Source organism: Gallus gallus, chromosome 2 (assembly GCF_016699485.2).
Source record: "Gallus gallus isolate bGalGal1 chromosome 2, bGalGal1.mat.broiler.GRCg7b, whole genome shotgun sequence".
Taxonomy (NCBI): Eukaryota; Metazoa; Chordata; class Aves; order Galliformes; family Phasianidae; genus Gallus; species Gallus gallus.
Window position 1 is genome coordinate 121,990,675 of NC_052533.1, and position 22,630 is coordinate 122,013,304.

General features: G+C 36.9%; 1 protein-coding gene across 21 annotated transcripts in view; it reads left to right on the top strand.

Annotated features, from left to right (window-relative positions):
- RALYL (RALY RNA binding protein-like) overlaps positions 1 to 22,630 on the top strand; it is a 380,415-nt gene that overhangs the window by 180,456 nt on the left and 177,329 nt on the right. For all 21 annotated transcript variants that reach the window (XM_040678004.2, XM_040678012.2, XM_025147092.3 and 18 more), the window contains one exon: positions 2,576 to 2,854. In XM_040678004.2, the coding sequence (XP_040533938.1) occupies positions 2,599 to 2,854 (256 nt within the window). In that variant the 5' untranslated portion in view covers positions 2,576 to 2,598. The remainder of the gene's footprint in view (positions 1 to 2,575; positions 2,855 to 22,630) is intronic.

Sequence of the window (22,630 nt, forward strand, 5' to 3'; positions counted from 1 at the left end):
CAAGGAACATTTGGACGTTGTATTGAGGAACATGGTTTAGTGAGAACTATTGGTGATGGGTGGATGGTTGGACTGGGTGACCCTGTGGGTCTATTCAAACCTTAGTGATTCTATCATTCTATGAAAAAATTAGTGTTCTGTGGCTGAGAATTAGCTCTATCTTTGTATCTGTTGTCATTTCCATGAGTAACTTTGAGAGTGACCTACACAATAAAGTTCAGGGGTTTTTGGTCAAGGCAGTTTTCCTGGTTTTCTGTGGTGAAGTTTGTGAATGTATGCAGTATCTTGTATTTCCAGAATGTATTTAAAATTGTTAAATTTACAAGGAAACTTATTTTGGTTATACAGTGTTTTCTCTGAATGTTCTAATATAAAGTAAGATATGCTATTAAGAGTTTAAGGAAGTAAATGCTATTTGATAGCCTCAGTTGCATGTGCTCTTTTCAAAAAGCATTTTCTAGAACTCTGGAGAATTGCCCACATGTCTCCATGGTGTGTTCTTGTCGAAAAGGGTGGGGTTTCAATCATGTGTTTTGGAGACAATTGAAGTACTGATAGCTACGGCTGCAGATGGTTTGTTCACTGGAAATTGTGTGGAGTTCAGTAACAATGATTTCCTTTTTCTTCAGTCTGGCTTAGCTTATGGTAGCTATTGATTTTAAATATGAAATTTCTTCTAGTTAATGTCAAGCTCTGGGTGTCCAGAATAGAGTTCATTATTCTTTTTCATCGTGAGAAAAGAACTGAGCTTTAACTGTGAGAAGTATTTAACTGGTCTCTCTTCTTGCCTGAACTGTTACTGTGATATGATAAAAAGTAAGAACAAGTTAAAAATAGCAAGATAAATCTTAGCTGTAAGAGCTGGACTATATTTGGCTGCTGTTTAAATGGCCTCCTTCTTACGTTTTCACTCTTACAAGGTGTGCATATTTTTGACATGTCTGTTATAAAATACAACTAAAGAAAACCCAGCAGAGCATGGGGTAATTTCTTTTATTTCATTCTAAGTAAACTGATTGAAATGGAAGGACCTACTGGAAAGTGGAATGTACATACATACTAACAAAATCAAATGCACTTCAAAAGAGTGAAGCTAGATGAGCACAAAAAGTATTCTTTCTGATTTTGAAAAACTTTCCCCAAGAATACTATGGCTGTTTCCACTAGAGAAATGGTAGGATTCACATGGTTTTGTTACCTGAGAAAGAAAAGTAAAACAGCAACCAAAACTGTGTACATGTAATTAAGGAAGTTTGTTTTCATATTTTTTTGCTTTTAGGTGTGTAAACCAGTTGTGCTTACCCTTTCCTTTCCTTTCCTTTCCTTTCCTTTCCTTTCCTTTCCTTTCCTTTCCTTTCCTTTCCTTTCCTTTCCTTTCCTTTCCTTTCCTTTCCTTTCCTTTCCTTTCCTTTCCTTTCCTTTCCTTTCCTTTCCTTTCCTTTCCTTTCCTTTCCTTTCCTTTCCTTTCCTTTCCTTTCCTTTCCTTTCCTTTCCTTTCCTTTCCTTTCCTTTCCTTTCCTTTCCTTTCCTTTCCTTTCCTTTCCTTTCCTTTCCTTTCCTTTCCTTTCCTTTCCTTTCCTTTCCTTTCCTTTCCTTTCCCTTCCTTCCCTTCCCTTCCCTTCCCTTCCCTTCCCTTCCCTTCCCTTCCCTTCCCTTCCCTTCCCTTCCCTTCCCTTCCCTTCCCTTCCCTTCCCTTCCCTTCCCTTCCCTTCCCTTCCCTTCCCTTCCCTTCCCTTCCCTTCCCTTCCCTTCCCTTCCCTTCCCTTCCCTTCCCTTCCCTTCCCTTCCCTTCCCTTCCCTTCCCTTCCCTCCCCTTCCCCTCCCCTTCCCCTTCCCCTTCCCCTCCCCTTCCCCTTCCCCTCCCCTTCCCCTTCCCCTTCCCCTTCCCCTTCCCCTCCCCTTCCCCTTCCCCTTCCCCTCCCTTCCCCTTCCCCTTCCCCTTCCCCTTCCCCTTCCCCTTCCCCTTCCCCTTCCCCTTCCCCTTCCCCTTCCCATCCCTCGCACTGTTCCAATAGAACATCGGAAAATTGTTCCGATGGAAACTTACTGATTGCAATAAAGAATTATACGTTAATTGTCCTATACTCCTCACAATAGTCAATGATATTTAACTGGTAAGAAATGTGCTCTGGCTAACACTTATCAAACAAAAGCATTCACTGTTTGAGTTTGCTCTGTACATGGCTTTGGATGTTCATTTCTTTGCTATAAGATAATGACTCATTCTCTTGCTTTGCCATTTCTGGATGACTAGGTACTTAGAAAGTCAGTATTGTATTTCCAAGCACAAATCCACATATGGTTACAGCAGAGCTTCACTATCAGAGTGTTATGTTAAGAAATTTATTGGTATATATTATTTCTGTTAAATGAGAAGTTATAATTTGGCTTATTATCAAGATTTTAATATGTATTACTTAGGTTTTGTTGATAATCATTTTTTAGAGTATATAACTCTTCTGAGTCTAGATGCATCTTAAGTGAAAAATGAAAAACTAAATTATTGCTGGAAAAATCAACAAACCAGGAGTAACTGCATGTTATGAAACATAATTCTCTTTATTCTTTCTTTAAGGGTTAAAGGCAAGTGATCCAGCCATGACCGGCAAAACACAGACCAGCAATGTCACCAATAAGAATGACCCGAAGTCCATCAACTCTAGAGTCTTCATCGGCAATCTGAACACAGCCATTGTCAAAAAAGGTGACATTGAAGCAATCTTTGCAAAGTATGGGAAAATAGTTGGCTGCTCTGTGCACAAAGGTTATGCATTTGTACAGTACATGAGTGAGAGACATGCCAGGGCTGCAGTGGCAGGAGAGAATGCCAGGATCATCGCAGGGCAGCCACTAGGTAAGTGCTTGCTCATATCATTCAAATACTGTTTTCTATTTCCTTTCTGCATCATCTGCTGCAGTTACCTTGGAGATTAGTAAGTTTGTTTTACCACTGTTCCCTCTAAGTGTATTTTCAGTATGTTGGGTCTAGCAGAATTTTAGAAGTATTATGTGCTACCTAGATATTAGTTTTGTTTTGAGTGCTTATAATTCTCGATGTGAACTCATTAATCAGGTGAAGAAAATACAAATATTTTCTCTTAAGCTCTGTTAGTAAATTAAATGTGATATAGTAAGACTTTACTAATAGGTGTGGCTGTTTTGCCTTTAATGAATCTAAAATAACAACTAGCCCAGTGGTGTGCCAGATTTTAGATAGAAGCAAAAGGATGAGATTTGTTAGGCCTTGAAATTGTACCAAATCAAACTGTAATGTAATTACTCATTTAGATAAGTTTACTACAAAAATCTCAGGTTGAAGTTGTTCCTAAATGATGTTGTAGATACTGTTCCTTTGAATTCCAAACTAAAAAGGAAAGTGCAGCATTTTTATTTTCTAGTACTTTGTCTTGAATATTTGTGTATTTCTGTCTTTTTTTTGTTGTTGTGGTTTAACCCAACAGGTGGCTCAACATCACACTGTCATTGCTCACTCACCCCTTTCCCAGTGGGAAGGAGCAGAGAATCAGGGGAAAATAAAAGTAGAACTTGTGGCTTGAGATAAAACTATTTACTAAGATAGAAGAAATGAAAATGATAATAGTTATGACTATATATACAAATATATATGAATGTATCTAACAAGGGATGCACAAGCAATTGCTTACCACCTCCCAGCCGATACCCACCTTGCCTCCTGAACAGCAGAAGAGAGAAAGATGAACTCCCACCCCCTCAGAACTCCTACTGCTTGGTGTCATATAGTATGGAATAACCCTTTGGCCAATTTAAGTCAGTTGTCCTAATTCTGTTCCCTCCCAGCTCCTTGGACCTTTTACTGTGAATTGCCTTGGCTCTGTACAACATTAATTAGCAGCAACTATGAACATCAGTGTTTTTCTCCTAGAGCCAAAAACATAACATCATACCAGAAACTCTGAAGTAAAAAATTCCATCCCAGCTGAAACTATGACATTATATAAAACTATTATCTTTGAAAACTATTTGCATTTAGATATGGAGGCAGGCAATGATGAAATCAGCTAGAGTATAGTACTAACCCCATCTATCACATGTGTAGTAATTATGGACATTATTACATATGAACGTACTTCACTAGACCTCTGATATATATTACTCAAATCAAACCCATATCTGTAATGCTTATGCCAGGAAAAGGTGACATGAAGCTACTACTTTGGCTGTAACAAGTCATAAAGAATGGACATGGCTTATTCATTTTCAATTTCTCAGGCCGTGGAAATTTTTATTTTTGATTATTTGTAGAAATCGAGGTAGTTGTGTTATGTATGTTATTTTGTCACAGTTGCCGAACAGTAATTTTAAATTATATAACCCCTGTGTTTTGGGTTTAAAAAAAGAAAGAAAGAAAAAAAAACACAGATTAAAGAAATCCAATTACATTTCAGGGGCGATTACTACTTTTTTAGGAAAAGTTATATATATGAGTGAAGTAAAAGAACTCAAGTGAGAAAATCAAGGCTGCAAAGTCAGTCTGTGAGATGGCATTATTAGAAGATGTTTCCTGGAGCTGTAGTCTCCAAGCAATAGGCCATGTAATGCCATCAGTGCATTATTTACAGCTCCTTGCACACTGGTCTGACCAGATTTTTTAAACTGTGTTTTCCTAAGGCAATAAATCTGTTATTACTATGACTACTGTTGTTAGTCTCTTTTAGTTTTTTCTTGTGGAGTCTATAATATTCAAAGTGCTTTGTGGAAGAAGATGCCCTTGCTCTACTCAAAGTACTTTTGCGCTTTGAACAAGAGACAGGTGGACTTGGTGTAAAGGAAATCAAGGGACTGTCAATTACTTGGACTATGCAAAGCCTTTAGTACTAATGAAAATGTTATCCAGTACTAAGTTAAATAAGTATAATATTAAAATGTTTTGTGATGGCATATTTCATTCTTCAATTCCTGATATATCAAGGAATAAAACCAGAAGCCAGGTGAAATTTTAACAGTTCCAGGCCTTATCTATATTGTCTATATAAGAAATATAGTTGTCACTGGTATTTTTGATAAAGGAAATGATTTTGTAAAAGTGATAAAGTGATACTCCTTGTTAGACAAACTGCTTCTATGAATTCTTTTTATTGGCAATAGACTCTAACGGTTGCCTCAAAATAGTGAGGAGCTGATAGATAAAATTTGCTTGGCATTATGAACAAGAAGAATAATTTATGTGAAAATTGTGCTTTTGAATGGAAGGAATTAGCAAGTGGACACACTACTGTGAAAGTATTTGATAATTTACAGATTGTATAATTTACCGATGAAAGACAGCTCTACATCCTGAGAAAAACCCTTGAGAGAAACCCTTGCATTCTGAGAAAAAAATCATTTTATATCAGTAGTCAAGATATGGTAAGGGGACAAGAAAAGCATTTTACAGGTGTATAGATAAACTCTACTAGCATATGTAGATTTTCTTTTAAATGGAATTAAAGTATATTAATGATATAGTGAGGGCTGGATGGTAGTCAGTTGTCAAAAGCTGTTTGAAAAAAAAAAAAGGGCATTTGAAAAAGATTATTCCTTACTATATGCCTGATAGAAACTGTACTCAGTAACTCACAAAAGAAAGAATAATTTGGACTGTATTATGAATCTACATCAGTTCTTTTATGTTTTATGGCAAAGTATCAGTTAATGTTAGTTCCTATCTTCCATAAAGTTGCCGTTCAAAACCGCGATGTTATTTACAGCAGCTTTAGCAGTGTTAGCCAGAAATTGTTATTGTCAGTGTAATTGAAGTGAAAAATTGAACCTATAAATTCCCATAGCTATATACAGTGTTACACAATTCACTGGTAATGATACCCTTCCAATCCAGTTTTGGGCAAAGGAACTACATGAATGTACATTAATGTCCTATTTAAATATATCTTGTGAGGTGGGGTTCCAAAGTATAGGCTTCATATAAGGCCTACAAGTGCATGACAAGGTGTTTTTTTTTTGTTTTGTTTTGTTTTGTTTTGTTTTGTTTTGTTTTTAATTCCGTACAAGTACAAATCTAAAGCATTGGCAGCACTTGCTAGTTTTTGTCTGGGTCATCATCATTGGCCTGCTCATCTCTTCATACAACTCTCAATTTCCTACCGATATGCTTGGTAACCAGTGTTGTGTAATGGCTACACCATGGATATTGCTTCAGGGAAGTGGAATTCATGAGCTATGTGGTTGTTTCCAAGATTTCTGATCCATGAAGTACAACATGCACTGAAAATCAGTGAGAAAGGGACCTTAAAGTACTTATGAAGCTCATGCACTTTCTTGAAGTGATATTATGCCTTCAAGGGTATAGCACTTTTTCCTGACATACAGCAAGACAACGACAGGTCAGTATTAAGCATAGGAGCCTGTTTCACAATGGTAGGTTTGTGAATTCCTTCATGCTGGAGCCAAGGTGTCTGGATTAGTGTAAAAACCACAAAATCTCCTATGCTGTAAACACCTCAAAAATTTTTGTCTATTTCAACACATCTTCAAGTTACCTCTTTGCCACATGGGGCAGAGACAGTGTGAGCAGGAATTATTCTGAAGAGATACCATGTTTCTCCCATGACCACTACACATCTATGGTGAGAGGATGACTAGAGACCTGCTTGCTCCAAAGAAAAATCCTCCACCTGAGGAGGAATAACCACACACATCAGTACAGGTTGGGGTCTGACTTGCTGGGGAGAATCTCTGCAGAGAAGGACCTGGGTGTCCTGGTGGACAACAGGTTGTCCATGAGTCAGCAGTGTGCCCTCGTGGCCAAGAAAGCCAATGGCATCCTTGGGTGCATTAAAAAGAGTGTTGCCAGTAGGTTGAGGGAGGTGATCTTCCCCCTCTACTCTGCCCTGGTGAAGTCAGATCTGGAGTACTTTGTCCAGTTCTGGTTTCCACAGTTCAAGAAAGACAGGAAACTTCCACAGAGTCCAACAGAGCGCCAGAAAGATTAGTAAGGATATGGAGTATCTCCCTTATGAGGAAAATCTGAGAGACCTGAAGCTGTTCAGTCTGGAGAAGAGAAAACTGAGAGAGAATCTTATCAATGCTTACAAAAACTAATGGACAGGAGCCAATTGGATGGGCCCAGGCTCTTTTTGGTGGTGCCCACCGTCAGAAAAAGGGTCAATAAATTGGCACAAACTGGAACACAGGAAATTCCATCTGATCATGAAGAAAAACTTCTTTATTATAAAGATGGCAGAACATTGGAACAGGCTGTCCAGAGACACTGGATATTCAAAAGCTTCTTCGACACTTTCCTGTGCAATCTACTCTAGGGAACCTATGATAGTAGTGGGTCTCTTCCAACCCCTGCGATTCTGTAATTCTGTGATCATAATGTACATAGTGTATATATTGTACATGATGTCTCTTTGATTAAAGTTCATAGACTTATATTTTGTAATTATATGACACATTTTTTTCCTTACTCGCACACATTTTTTCACACTTTAACCCCAGAACAAGTTTTTAATTTGGACCAGAATAAGGGCCAAGCCACCTTCAGAAGCTCCGTGAGAAAGCAAATTAAATGTTCCTTGGCTTGGTAGCTTTTATCTCTGCTGTTGCTGTTTTTAAGTCACTGTAGAGTATCATTTTCAAATGCTGAAAGAGAGGAAAAAGCTTATTGTGTCAAGAGTGCAAAAGACACTGTAGTTCTTCAGTTGATGCCCTTTTTAACTAATAAATTAGTTCCAATGTAACTTCAATCCTGTTTTGTTGCTGTAAGTATTATTCACATATGTCTGCCTTCAGGTCTAAATTAGATGCAGTCTACAAGTGAGCATATACTGACATATAGCCTCAGGTAAGATGGTGGTTTCAGATAATTATTTTGGGTGATATACTCTATTGCACATCCTTCTGAGAAGCACAGAAGTCCCGCAGGGGCTTTCTAAATGATGACTACCCAGTAGAAAATATCCAAGGAGGAGAGAAGGTAATAAAGAGAGCCTTTAGAGAGACTTGACATATACCTTTGTTGTAAACTGAATTGATGTAACAATAGGGCTATTTTTCCTTTTGTTGCCCTTGCTTCTACTCAAAACAGATCTCTATTTTATAATTGTTATGTCTTGCAACACTGAAGGGTTTAAATAAGTATTTGTAGAACTAGGACTTTTCAGAGTGAAGCAACTCATTATTCCAATCAAGTTCCAGACTACATTAATTATGTCATGACTGTTTGTATGCAGAAAGAATAAATACTTACACTGCTTTAGTAAACTCATTTGTTAAATAATTAACTTTGGCTTGAAAGCTGACGTTTATTCAAATTTCTTTCATTACTAAACTTTCTTTAGATAGAAAATTCAAAATTGAATTAGCGATTGTTCAGATTCAACCTTGTCATCATGTTTCAGTCTATATCATGCAAGTACAACAATCCTAGAAGATTTTCATTTGTACAACTGTAACTCATGATGTACGGAAACAATCCTGTTACTTACTTGTCTGCAGCTATCGTAACAGCAGGGTATAGTTGTGTGGCTGTAGAGTATTTCCTCATCATCCAGCCCTCAGGCATGAACAGACTACTACAGAACTTAAAAATTACTCTTCCAGATCTTAGTTCAGAAGTTAGATTTTACCCACTAAAATTGACTTTTTAATCTTATTTTCAATCTCTTCCCATATTTGGGATAAGGGTGATCCTTTCTCAGCTTATTCCTGCATGCAGGAACAGGGACCCTGCCTAAATCCATTGATAGGTCTCCACCTTTTTGATGCCTACTCATGCCCCTGTGGTATATAACTGACATTAATATGAAGTCTCACTATTAGAATATCATGGATACAACCACGGATCATTGCTTGTTGGGGTCTTCTGATAAAGGATAATTTCTGTATGTTCATTCGCATTGCACACTTTGTTCTCACTGAACACTTAACAGTATGCCATAGTTGTATGATTTGTTATTGGTATTCCACAAAATGCATTGCACTGGGAGTTCCATGGATTGTCGATATTTCCTGGTACCTTTCTCACAAGAGAAAGAATGGACTATAGATCCCAGAAGACTGCACTGTTCATTTTCCATTTTCAATTCAGAGGGAAAGATATAACTGTGAGTCACAAGATTACACCCTTTTTCTGCTCTTCTATGTGGTACATGCTCCCCAGCCATCTCACCCTTAGCATTAGAGTAAGGCCATCAGTTTTTAGAAACTGCCTCATTATATTTGATTTATTAGCTTCAATTCCAATTATATTATTTTTTGTTATCTTGCATTCCACTATCATATTTAGTAAATTAGTTTTCTCCTTTAGCTTGTTGCTGCTGTTTTGTTATTGGGCCGTTTCTGTACCCCTTTCCCTCTCTTCCAGAGCAGGAGTCCGTGGGTCCCTCCACCCCATTAGTCACAGAACCAGGCCAAACTGGGCCAGAACCATGACTTAGTTTACTATTACATCAGTAAAGTTCATTGTGACTATATTCTTCAGGCACAACTATGTTAGAAGGGGGATGGTCTTAAACTGAGACAGGGAAGGTTTAGGTTAGATATTAGGAGGAAGTTTTTCACTAAAAAGGGTGGTGACACACTGGAACAGGTTGCCCAAGGAGGTTGTGGCTGCCCCATCCCTGGAGGCATTCAAGGCCAGGCTGGATGTGGCTCTGGGCAGCCTGGTCTAGTGGTTGGTGACCCTGCACATAGCAGGGGGGTTGAAACTTGATGATCTTTGTGATCCTTTTCAACCCAGGCCATTCTATGATTCTATTATACAGTGGTGCAATCCAATTGACTATCTCCTTGAACCCAAAAAGGTGATTAACCCTAGTCATCTCTCCACAGTCCTTTTAGATTGACTGACTGATTGATTTCTTTTTTTGTTTGGTTGTTTTTTTTTTGTTTTGTTTTAATCAGTATTTTCATCCTTCCTTTAGTAACACCGATGTGAACAATTTCAGGGGCTATCCATGCATGTAAAGCAACTCGTAAAGGAAAGAAGAGTTATTTTTAACAACTATCAATCAGCTGTTCAGGGCAGGACACCATTGCACAACTAATGTATGCCTTTTTCCAGAAGGACAAAATGAATGCTTTGATGTAATTTAATCCATATTTTAATGAAATGAGCCACTCTCATAGGCTGACAATAACTAGAATGAGAATGAGTGAGTTTTATTCCTGATATGTAACAAAATACTCTGTTTCACTCTTAATGGGACTTGATCACTTGATGTAATTATGAAAACCAAAGCACCAATTTAGATCTGACAGTCTGGCAGAACTAAAACTTTTGCATGTTCAGCAAAGTACCAAGTTCATACTGAGAAATAAGTTGTAGCTATAAGATGAACCCATGAGGGAATATATTAACTTTTCATTTCTTGAGATCTTCTGTGAAACTCTTTATATATTGCTAAATATTATAAATATAGAGTTGTGTCTGGCACAAAGTTTTGTGTTCTGAATAATGCTTGTTTGCATTAATAATGATTACTTGCCATCAGCAAATGTTCTCATAAGGAAAGCTTACGATCAAGACAGTATATGTATATAATACATATATACATTGGACTATGTCTTCGTCATCCTTAAAATCATCATCAACATGCTATTACAAGATCTTTCTTTGTCCCTGTTTGCTGTTTGAGGTGTGTGTAACATAGGGTCTTGTTTGCGCAAAGTGCTGCTTCCCTCATCAGGTCACCACTGGGTTTCATAAAAAGCTACACTTTTAGTCTCTTAGATGTACTTGCAAAAAATCTTTACTTGGTCATGAATCTATCAGAAGAATCCATTGTAATCTCATAAATACTTTTGCAAAATGTTAGCCAACATTTCCTTGAAGTTTCCAGTACTTCAGCATTTATTCCTCATGTACGGCGATGGAATTTGTTCTGTATTTCATTCTGAGCTGTCATAATATCATGCAAAGATAAAACTACTGTCATAATAGGCTCGCTCATAGCATTTGTTTTAGCATCTCATGTGGGATGTACTGTATAAATACAAGAATTATCTCTAGAATACTCTGCAACTTTGGTTGTTTTAGTCCTAGGAGGTCTCATGTTTTCTACATCTTCATATTTTTGCTTAATCTAGGTTGGTTCAACTTAAATTCAGTTCAGTTCCTTCACTTCAAATAGAAATATTTAGTTTGATACTTTCTTCTTGATTGTTTGACAATACTTTCTTCAGTAGCTGACCAAGTATCACCTGTGTTGGTTCCTCTAATATCATGTCATCTGATGCCTGTCATATCTCCACATTTTCTCATTCTTAAAACATTTCATGTGCTGAGCTTGTTCTAAAAGGCACATGGAAATATTTTTATCTGCTCAAGGATGTATACAATACACAAATCATATGATTTATCATCTAAATCTGCCTTATTAATATTTACCTTTCTTATCTGCAATTGGAAGTATGTTTGCTTTTTATCAGATATTCCGAATAGAAAGGATGACAGAACACAGTAATGCTATTTTAGTATATTGTGGAATCCAGGCAAATCTCAGCCTTGCTGTTTGTCTTCTACACTATAATTGTTAAATCCATGAAATAGATTCCCCTCCCAGCATCCTGTAGCCTTTTGAAGAATAATGTATAGCTACTAATACGCCTCCCACAAGACTACTGGTGTAGAAAAAAAAAGAAAAAGAAGAAAAAAAAATAAAAAGGTGCTTAACCTGATAGTCTCAGTTCGTGGAGGCAGAAAATTAGTATGATGAACTTTTAGGATCACCCTCTTTCTTTTTCTTCTTAACAGCAAGATCAGATAAAATGCAAGTATTCTTAATTAAGATGAGAAATGCTTGTGAAGGTGTATTTACTGCCTCAGATTTCATCTCATGTCTTCAGTCTATTTTCCTTTCACGCCTAAGGAAAATACAGTAGAGTTATTCTGTTTCTTTCTCCTCAAGGATCAACCTTGGGTTTCGTGCTCAATCCTACAGCCCTCAGAAGGACAGAAAACTTCATCAGCAATCATAAATATAGGGGCAAAGTTAATACTAACATCTTAGTAAAAATCCAATTATTTTTCAACACTATAAAGTGAAATTCACAGTCAGAGAGAGGGATTGCCAAGTGAAATATTCAAATTTTATACTACTGTTCCTCCTTCTCCTAAAGTAACTTTAATTCTTAATCATTACAGCTGTTTAACTGATCAGCTTTATTGTCTCCTAGAAAACTGATGGCAGCTCAAGCAGACTGCTTGCAGGTTTGTTTGTTTTCATGTCAGGACTTTTTTTCCAAAGGTCAACTGAAAAAGAAGTAGGGTGGTTTGTTTTTAGTATAAAGTTTGGTATTTTCAAATCTGTTCTAAGTTGCATAAAGTTCCTCTATAACTTGCAGAATACCTTGCATTGCTTAGAAGATGATAATCTTCCTGTAAGACACTGCCCATGTTCAAGTCTAGCCAGGAGCTTGACATAAGTTTAGGCATATGAGTCCTGGCTTTCGTTCCGTCAGGTGGCAGAGAGCTGAAAACTTACACTGTCTTAGTATGGAAAAAAATACAAACATTTTCATAACTAATCCACATGGGAATTAGCTACAACTTTTCTTCCAGCTGCCAGTGAAGATATCCTGTGAGCTGGTTAACACAGATATCTCTATGCCCCACACTGTTGCACAGCAACATCTTCTACCACGAGAAAGATCTCATTTCAGTATTTTATGACATTTTTTCAGTCTAGTTCTGTTCCTCTAGTTCTGTTCCTTGTTTATCTAGTCTTCTCCCCCATGCGAGTGCTCACTGATATGATATTGTTCAAGCACTTTTGTTATGATCATAGTCATTCCTAAGCATTGTTAAAATCTCATTGAAAAGAGATGATTTCAAATTGGCTGCTGTGGTAATTTGCTGCAGACATCTGTACCACTTCTCACTATTTGCAGTTAAATGGCAAATTCTAACTCTCTTGTGCTTCCTTTCATTTTGCTCCTGATGCTTCATACAAATATGAAAGGGAAAGGAACAGAACTTTAATAAGTTTGAAGTGTAGGAGTAAGTCTTTCAGTTTGGGAGGTATACAATGTTTTCTAGTTTTACTGCTATGTTAAGTTTTCTAAATGAAATTTATATTTGTTTAATTAGTCTTTCAGGCAAGAAACACAAACATTGTGTAAAAATGGCAAGTTTAAACCAAGCAAATTTATAGTAGCTACTAAATTACAGCAAAACCCTTGCTTGACAAAATCTGAAGCAGTTTCAGGATGTGATTTGTTTCTCAGCTCTACTCTGTGTGATAAAACATCTCAATTTTTGTTCTGTTTTCTATGATTTACTCAGCAAGACTTTATCTCTTGATCTAATCCTCTCATAGAATTGTTAGATAATTGAACAATTTAGTCTGGAAGGGACCATATTTAGTCCAACTTCAAAATCCTGTGGGGCCTGATGTTATTTTGTTGCAGGAGAAAGATTGTCTTCTCTAGCCTAATGCTGGAAGTTGAAGCCTTCAGCATAGTCAGCATCACAATGTAGCAGTCAGAGTTGATGGCCTCTTCCAGGAAATACAGAAGGGTCACCCCCTTCCTAATCCCAAAAAGCAGTGCACACCACTTTACCTGTTGAGGGCTGTGTCTTGAACTTATTCTTCAACGGGGGATTCACATTGCCACTCCGTGGACTGCCATTTTGACTCTGTCTTGTAGTAGTGGCATCCCATCTCATCACCAGTAATGATGCAATCCAGGAAACTGTCATCTTCAGCCTTCTATTGGCTCAATAAATCCTGATAAACAATGTTCTTGATGTTTCTGTGCAAGCATTTATAGGACACACATGGTGCAAACTTTGTGATATTCCATTGTTGCCACCATAGTTCCCAATGCGTGGAAGCCAATATTCAGCTCCACGCTCAGTTCTCTGGTTGGATTCCATCAATTCATGCTGATGAGCTGATTGAGACACTTAGTGTCATGATGTGACAGCTGTACGTGGCCATCCAGAATGTGGCTTGTTCCACATTGCTGTCACCACTACTGGAAGGCACCACCCACTTCCTCACTGTGGTCATATCCACTGTTTGGTTTCCATAAACATTCAGTAAGTATCAATGAATGCCAACAGGTGCCATTTTTGCCACATCAGGAATTCAGGGGCATACCTTTGCTTCATACACAGTTCTTTGTATTCCATGTCAGATGCCATTGTGTCAGACTGCCCCTCTTCTGCCGTCTGTCACACAGTAACAAAATATAACAGAATAATGGTGGGAAGGTTCAACCTTCAGTGCCATGCAACCAGCATCTGCCTCTGAAGTTGTGGACCAACATAATAAACTAGGGGATTTTACTTTTGGAGTAGTAATTGTAATAACATTTTCAAAGAAACATGAAAGCTGAGTAGCTGGGATTACTTCCCTGCTGCCACTTTTGTGAAAGACAGGCTAATTTTATATGTAAGGGGATGATCACTGATCTAGATTTTTGCGTTCTCGGGGTTCATTTTGTTTCTTGGCCAGGTTTTGTTCAAAAACAGTAAAGAGAAGTTGAATGTAAACAATCAAATTGCAGAAGATAAAATTAACACTCACAACAGCATCACAGCAGCTGGAAAAGCAGTCATGAATTTTCACAGGCTTGCTTTCAAGGTCTTTATTTTATGTTAATTGACACTTACTGCTGCTTTATTTCTTTCAAACTCTTAAATTTTGTTTTTAATGCATTTAAATCCACATGCTGGCAAAGAAGAAAAGGCAGGAAAAAATTACATTTTTTAGATGTAAATAATCAAAGTGGTTATGTTTTTTTCTTTGCTCTTCTGTTGTGCAAGATGAAGTAGAAATTTTGATCTCTTCCAATGACAATTGTAAACTACTTTGATTTGAGGTCTAGAAAAAGAGAGAGAGAAAGAGAAAGAAAGGAAGAAAGAAAGAAAAGTAGAAATAAAGAAAAAAATGATGACATGACAAGAGAAACGTTAAATTCAATTTTCTTTTAGTAACAATGTTGTGTTATCATTTTATAAAAGCAAAATAAAATTTAAAAAATCATTCAGTTTTGTTGGAACATGACATAAACTACCAGTCAGGAATGTTTTGTAAAACAACTAACTTCATGAGTTCATGTCTCTGTGTTTCATATTCTGCTAAGTGGAGTTGTGCACAGAACAGAATTGTGAAGAACTGTGATTTATTGCATCTTCATGTCTTTTCTTTCTGGAGTTAAGCACTGTCTTGGAAGGAATACCCAAAAGGTTGTTGAGTTCAGGGTTTAATCTGGCATTGGAGGTACCAATGGATTTACCCCCAGTCTTGGGAACAAGACAGCAGTTTTAGCTATCACAGAAGTTAAGTACTCTTCTTGTCCTTGTCCATTTGCTCCTCTGAAAGGGCAAAGGACATTCCAGCAATAGTAATTCAAAGGTAATCTTTTTTTTTTTTTTTAAGTAACTATTTTAAAATTACCAACAATACTCTAAATCATCTGTTTCAAATGTTGATGGTATGCAATATATGTATCTATAGTGAGTTACTTCAACAGTGAACTACATCACCACTGTATGCATATTTATTTCAGTTCAAGTTCATTAGCATTCTCTGGAATCTTCTGTGATACTAGCACAAAATGTCAAATTGTTCCTAGAATTTATAAGAAGTTATAAAATTCATGAGCTGAGACAATGAAAATCCCAAAGAAAGGATGGCTACCGTATTTTGTACTCATTTTGGCATATGATTTCTTTATGCCTACAGAAATGAAAGCTAGTCATCGAACCATTCATCAAGTCAGCATTTTCTGAAATACGAAGACATGAAAAGTGCTTAGTAATGATTGCTTTCCACTCATTCTAATATATCTAGAATGAAAGCAGCAGAGAAAAAACTTGCGCTGGGTTCTGTAGTATGACATTCTGATTCAAAAACTTTCCTTCAGACTACATGCTATTATGCTCTTGATGTCATGGCAAAAGGAGACTGTCTTAGTATCCTTCAAGAATCTAGATTTATTTTATTTTATTTTTTAATATATGAAATAATACAAAAAAAGAATAAAGTACCAAATCTTGTAAAAAGGCAGAAAGTAGGACTTCACTGAGTCTTCTCATGCTTAATTTGAATTCAACCCAAGTTTCTATCTGTTGCAAAAGGCAATTTCCTAAATCTAGAATCTGTTGCAGAAAAAAACAGTATTGATAGATAGAGAAGGACCAATTACGGAACAAAAGTGCAGTGATTGTTTAAATACAAATGCTCACAAGCTGATCATATTTATTATATTTGCTGCCCATAAAGACCTATTTCATAAACCTTGAAAATAGATATGAGTCAGCTCAATTTGGAGGAAGAGCTGAAATGGGAAAATGTGAAGAAGAACAATTAAAATATTTCAATAGTTGCCAAAAGAGAAATAATCATGAAAAAAAGCTGGTGTGCCTAAAATTGCACCATAAAAAAGCACAATTTGACAAAGCTGTAGTAATTGAAACAATAGAAGATGAAAAAATATTATATTTATGAGTAGCTAAAGCATAAAGAATAGAGAATTTGAGAGAAGGCTGTCATTTAATTCCTGGGCATAAATGTGTGGGCTTGTTTGTTTGTTTGTTTGTTTTAAATGTAGCTGTATATGTAAGGACTTTTCCTTTTGTGTTTGGAAATTGCTAGATACATTCAAATCACAGAATGAAGGTTACATGGTTTCATAGAATCACAGAATGGTTTGAGTTGGAAGGGACCTCATGGATCAAGTTCCAACACCTCTGCCATGGGCAGGGTTGCCATCCACTACGTCAAGTTCTAGATCAGATTGTCCAGGGCCTCATCCACCCTGTAAAATAAGAGAGCTGTAAAAAAAGTTATCTTTAAATCCTTAGGTCAAATTAATTTTCGTCTTGAAGTTTCTAAAGAACTGATGGGGAAGTTTTCCAGAGAGGCTCTAAACTACTAACGTTCTGAGGATTATCTTCAGCAAGAACTGGTGTAAAAGTTACAGAAGGGTAGAACTTTCCCAGAGATTAATGGCTCAGTTAATATAATTTAAAGCAAATCAGGAATGAAGCAGCTTACTGTTTTGTTAATGACAAATTTGAATTCATGACCAATACCAGCATCAGCAGTAGGATGCTAGACATTCATTAAATGTTAACAAATGCTTCAAGATTTCTAAATCCTCTCCTAAAGCTAATCCCAGCAATGCAACCCCCTGCTCTGGGAGATGTGGGTGCCCAAACCAACCATTCACCATCTCAGAGGCAGGTGAAGCCCCCAGGAGGTGACCCTGCAGGTCCAGGGTGCAGGTACCAAAATGCCCCATGCCAGCCATAGGTGAGCTGAAGGCACTGGCTGGGATTGCCTAAGGAGAGGCCACAGTGCCAAGTTCAGGCAGAGCCCCCAGTGCCATGGGGCCACATCTGACAGAATCCCACCAGACCTTTTGCTGCTCTACTCCCTTCTTGTTTCACGTGTATTGCTGTTTAGCTTAGTCATTTAAACCAAATACGTTGGTTGTTGTTTAATTCAACTGATGTCTGCTTTCCTCTTTACCAAGACTACTTTTGGGCAAATACTTCCTCAGGAAATTTGGTGTCCCACTCCTCATCACCCTTACACTTTTTCTGTCTTGTCTGCTGCTATCCTGGCCTCTTTGCCAAGGATCAGCTCTGTAAGCATGAGAAGAATTTGAACTTTATGTAAATAATTTAAGATGGTAAAAAAGGCCAGGCTGCATAATAACAGTCCTATTATAATTGTTTTAAACTGTAAGGGATGAGTAATGAAATTCCTAGCCCAGGGCTTGACTAATCAAGAATGAGCATGGGGATAATGTTACTAATGTCAACATGACTTTACTGAAGATAGGTCTGTAGAAATGCAAGATACATCCCTTTTTCTAATGTGCGTTCCAACACCAGGTAATAATATTGAATTGATATAACAAATTTCTGCAAGGTACTTGATTTGTTAGAAGTGGAAATTTGATTAAGAAGGTGTCTTATGACACTGGTATGGCAAATGCCAAAAGGATTAAAAACTAATCTCAAAAGACTTGTAAGTGGGAAGTAATTGTACAGAGAGTGTATGTCATTTGTGCAGTTCATGGTAGAATCAGATTTTTAATCATTCCTTCTCACAATCTGAAAAAGAACAGAAATCACTGATGAGTTCTGTAGATGACACAAAGATGCTCTGCCTGGAGATGAAGAAAGCAGGACATTGATATCAAAATAGAAAATAAGTAGCAAAATGGATGGAGTAGAAGTGTTACTTCTCTAAGTATAGCATCTAACACTTTGACGATGAGTTCTTCAGCATGGAATAAAAAGGTGTAATAAGATCTGAAGGCTGGAAGCTGAAGTGAGAACAAGCAAAGCTCAGAACAGACCACATTTATGAGAGCATTGGAAACAATTTACCAAAAGTTTTGATCAAAATTTCAGAAGTAAGCATTGGATGCTATTATAAAGGATATGTCATTTTTCACCCCAGAATTAATCTAAGGAAGTTCTGTTGTCTATTGTACCAAACTAGACTGTATTTGCTGATCTGTCCAAGATTTTTAAGTCATTGTTAATAAGTCACAGAAACATCATGGAAGAGTAAATGAGAGATGAAGTAGCTCAGTTTTGTTGATGTAGCCAAGATTTCAATACTGTCATACAAGTACACTGTGATGTTTATGTAATCTGAATTCATCAGGGCCCAGATTCAGCCAATGTAATTTTGTGGTAATCAATAGAGACATCCAATGTAGATATTCTCTCCTTGTGTTAGAGTACTGACTTCTGCATAGAAATTGGTCAGCTGAAGGGCTGACATCTACACAGAAATTGGTCAACTGATATTAATCTCTTAAGAGCCTTACAGTTTTGGCATGTACATATTCTTTCTGACATTTTTAGATGCCATTTAGACAGTTTGACATTAGCTTGCTCAAGTCTTAGGTAAGTTGCTCCAGAGTTCTATATGGGGAAAAAAAAAAAAAAAAAAAGGCTAATTTTGGCCCATTAAAATATACAAGCAAGAATGTAAGTTGTAGTTTTAGGAAAAGAGTATAACTTCTTTTAATAAACAGTTATATACTTAACAGGAAATACCAAAGCAGTAAGTACCAAAGGCAGTATTTTTGCTAATTGCTAACTACATTTTTTTTTACTACTGAAGTGGTTCAGAAGCAACATTGAGATTTACAGACTGTTTTATGTTAGAAATGACCAATCCCAAGTTCCTGCTTAAAGCAAGGACAACACTGAATTCAGATCAGACTGCTCAGGGCTTTGTCCTGATCAGTGATGGAAACCTCCAAAGACAGAGCTTCTATTATCTCTTTGGATAAATAAATCAAGAAAAAAAAAAAAAAAAAAAAAAAAGTAAGGTTTTTAATTTTATTAAGCTCTCTAGTGCTTTATGTCTGATATTAATAACAAATCTATAGATATTACACAAATAGTCTTGTTGTGTCAGCACCTTTGGAAATTAGATTAGCAATAACCACCTAATGACAAGCTTGGTTTCATTTAGCCAGCGGAAACAAGTAGCTTTTTTCCTGTGGCCTTTACAATGAAATTAATGATGACGTAGATGGGATTCAGAAAACAGATCTTTTCATACCACAGAATAACACTTTTTTCTATTTCTTATCAGCTCTTTTTTTATATTCAAGTAGCTATTAACATGACTTGTAAAAAATCTGTGAGAAAACAGAAAACATGCTAATAAGATCAGTCTTGTTTTAGCTTTCTGTGCCACAGAAACAAAGGATTTCCCCATCAAGCCCATAACATTTATTTTGTTGCAACATACTTTTTCATTCCAGACAAGCAGAGACATATCTGCACTCAACTTTCATACCATTATAGCCATAAAACTATTTGTCCTTAGGAAAAAAAAGATAGAAAAAACAAACAACAACAACAACAATAAAAAAAAAAACATAATATTGCCATTATCTTAATACAATCTTAATGTCTTAAGTGTGTTTTGTTAGCATGAAATTAACCCTGGTGCAAAAAGGTTACAATCAAATTTGTTTGGAAAAAGTGTATTGTTCTTGCTAGAATCACTACTTCTTGAAACTTCCATTAGTCATCTCATTCTTCTTCAGTAGCTCTGTTCTGCTTTAAATTACTGCAGCACATCAGTTGATGATGACACATCAACCACATCCCTGAATGTTTTCTCTTCAGAGAAGCCTTGCAAAATTTAACAGAAAATACAACAGTTCTACCAGAATTCCTTCCTCAAATGATTAATCCCTGATGGTTCTTTATTGTGTGTCTGGGCCGACAGCAGGTCAGAAAAGATTAGGATTTTACTGCCCTCATATTTCAGAACCTTATTTTAGTAGTTGCAGCCAGGAGTCTTTCTCTTCCCCTTATATCAGAGTGCAGCAATTACAGTCCTCTCACATTACCCTGAAATGCTGTTCCCCTCATGGGCATCCTGTAATTTCTCTTCTCAAGCAGCAGAACTTGCAAGATGAGAGCTCAGCTACACAGTGGTCTTCAACTAATTTGAAGTGTTTCATTACTATTTTTTTTTTCAGGTAGCTATTTAGCACATAGCACATTCATAAAGCATATTTGGAAAATAATATGCTTTTGTATGTAACTGGATAAAAAGTATTTTTAATATGTAATATTGCAAACTATTGTGTTTGAAAATTTGTTTAACAATGCAGGCACATCTCTGCCAACATCTTATGACACAAAAACCCCAGCAGATTTTTAATTTGCATAACATTACACATATTTGCATGAAATATTGCCCAATGGTACTAGCAGCACCAGTTTCTCCCCAAGCCCTCATTAATTAATCTGTGTCCCTCTAGACCGACATCAATTTATTATACATTCTCAGTATACCAACACTAATTAATTATGCGTTTCTCAGCCCCACATCAATCATTTTGTGCCTTTCAGTCAGGTTTGCACCCCTGCCAGCCCCACATCTGGGTTAAAACACACCTATTGCTTTTCTCATAGCTGTGGATGCCTCTCAATGATTTTGCAGGTCAGCAGAAATCTTTAGGAGTTCCCTCTTTATGCTGTAGCCCATCACAGCCTGGTGGTTTAGAAATGGCAGGGTAAAGATTCAGCAGACAAACTTCTGTCTGATGGAAGATTGTGAAAATAGTAACATTTTGTTTGGTCCCCTTCACTTTTCTCCCATCTTTTTTTCTGAACTGAATGTAAATACCTGTGCATTTCTGGTATTGTCAAGTACTGATTTGGTTTTGCTCCTATTATTTTGCTCCCATTCACTGCAAATTTTGTCAAAAATTTTGTCTGTGACCATGCTGTGTACTGAAGGTATTGTAAAAATTCTTCATTGAATTCACACTCAGAAAAGGTGTGAGAATCCTAATGTTTTAATTTGTCACGCAGTATGCCCTTCCCACCAACCCGTAGGCCCAACAGTAGTCACCCTTGGGAGCAAGAACTTGTCAGCTGCAAATGATGCAGACATTCAAAACACATTCCATACACTGGTTCAGGTTGACTGGAACTTGTTTAAATGTAGGGAATGACAATGTGATGAGGGGGTGAAAGGACATTTGAAAAAATGCAGAACATAAGTAGTGGCTGAATAAAAATGTTGAATAAGGAATTCCTGACTATGTCTCATCAGCTTCTTTTCAGAGTTGCCTTGTTTATTTACTTATATTTGTTTATTTTAGTATATTTATTGATTTTAGTTTATATGATACTATTCCTTTTGCACTAATGGAAAATATAAGCTCATGTCAGATATTGAACAGATTACATACTTTAGCTGGCAGTCAGTCTTACTCAACAAGGCCTGCTGGAAAAGTGAGGCTTTCCAAAGATTTTCATTTTTCCTTTATTGTCAGTACAAAGGTCAAGCTGACAATTGCAGGAAAGTATGGTTTCATTCCCAGGGCAACCATTGGCTGAGTAAGGTCAATACATCCAGAAGCAGCAAGCCAACCTGACTGAAATATTTAACATTTCTCTTCTGTCCTTTCTCTTTAGTTAGATTCCAAAACAACTTTAAAGTCTTCTGTACGGCATCTATTACTAGTATGGCATTTTTAGGCCCCTTAAGGTGCACCATCCATCACGCTTCAGTTCTGTTCATTAAATTTAAAATGTGATTGCCATAAAGTAGTTATGGATTTTAAGTTTGCAAGGGGAATATACTTGCTTTTTCCTTGCAACACTCTTTATCTATTGAATATTTATATCCATTTGTGTTTGTTCTGACATAAGAGTAGGCCTGCCAAGGGCCCCCTTGTGACTATAAACTCAAGCTTTATAAAAAGTAGCTTAGGTAAGTTTTTTATTAACTGCTACCTATCACTATTGTATTGTACTTATGCCCCCAGGGCTGAATCAGCACCTTCAAAGCATTCTTCACTGACAGGCATATTTTGTCCATAGAACCTGATGCAGCAAAGCAGGAGGAGAGTACTATTTGGCCATGGTTTGCACAGCCAGGGCAGATGACAAAAGGAGTTATTTTTAAAGAGCTGTGAAAATAAGCATAAAAACTATAGGCAAGACAATTTGATGGGTATAGGGAAGAACAGACTTTTTTGACCTCTTCTTCACTTCTCTTCAGTCCCTACAAGGTGTCAGTAAAAAAAGCTAAAATGTATATATTAAAATTCAGGTGTTCTGCTCTATTAAATCAGTAACTGATTTTGCTAAACCTATGTCTTTAACTGAAAATTAGTTGTTTTT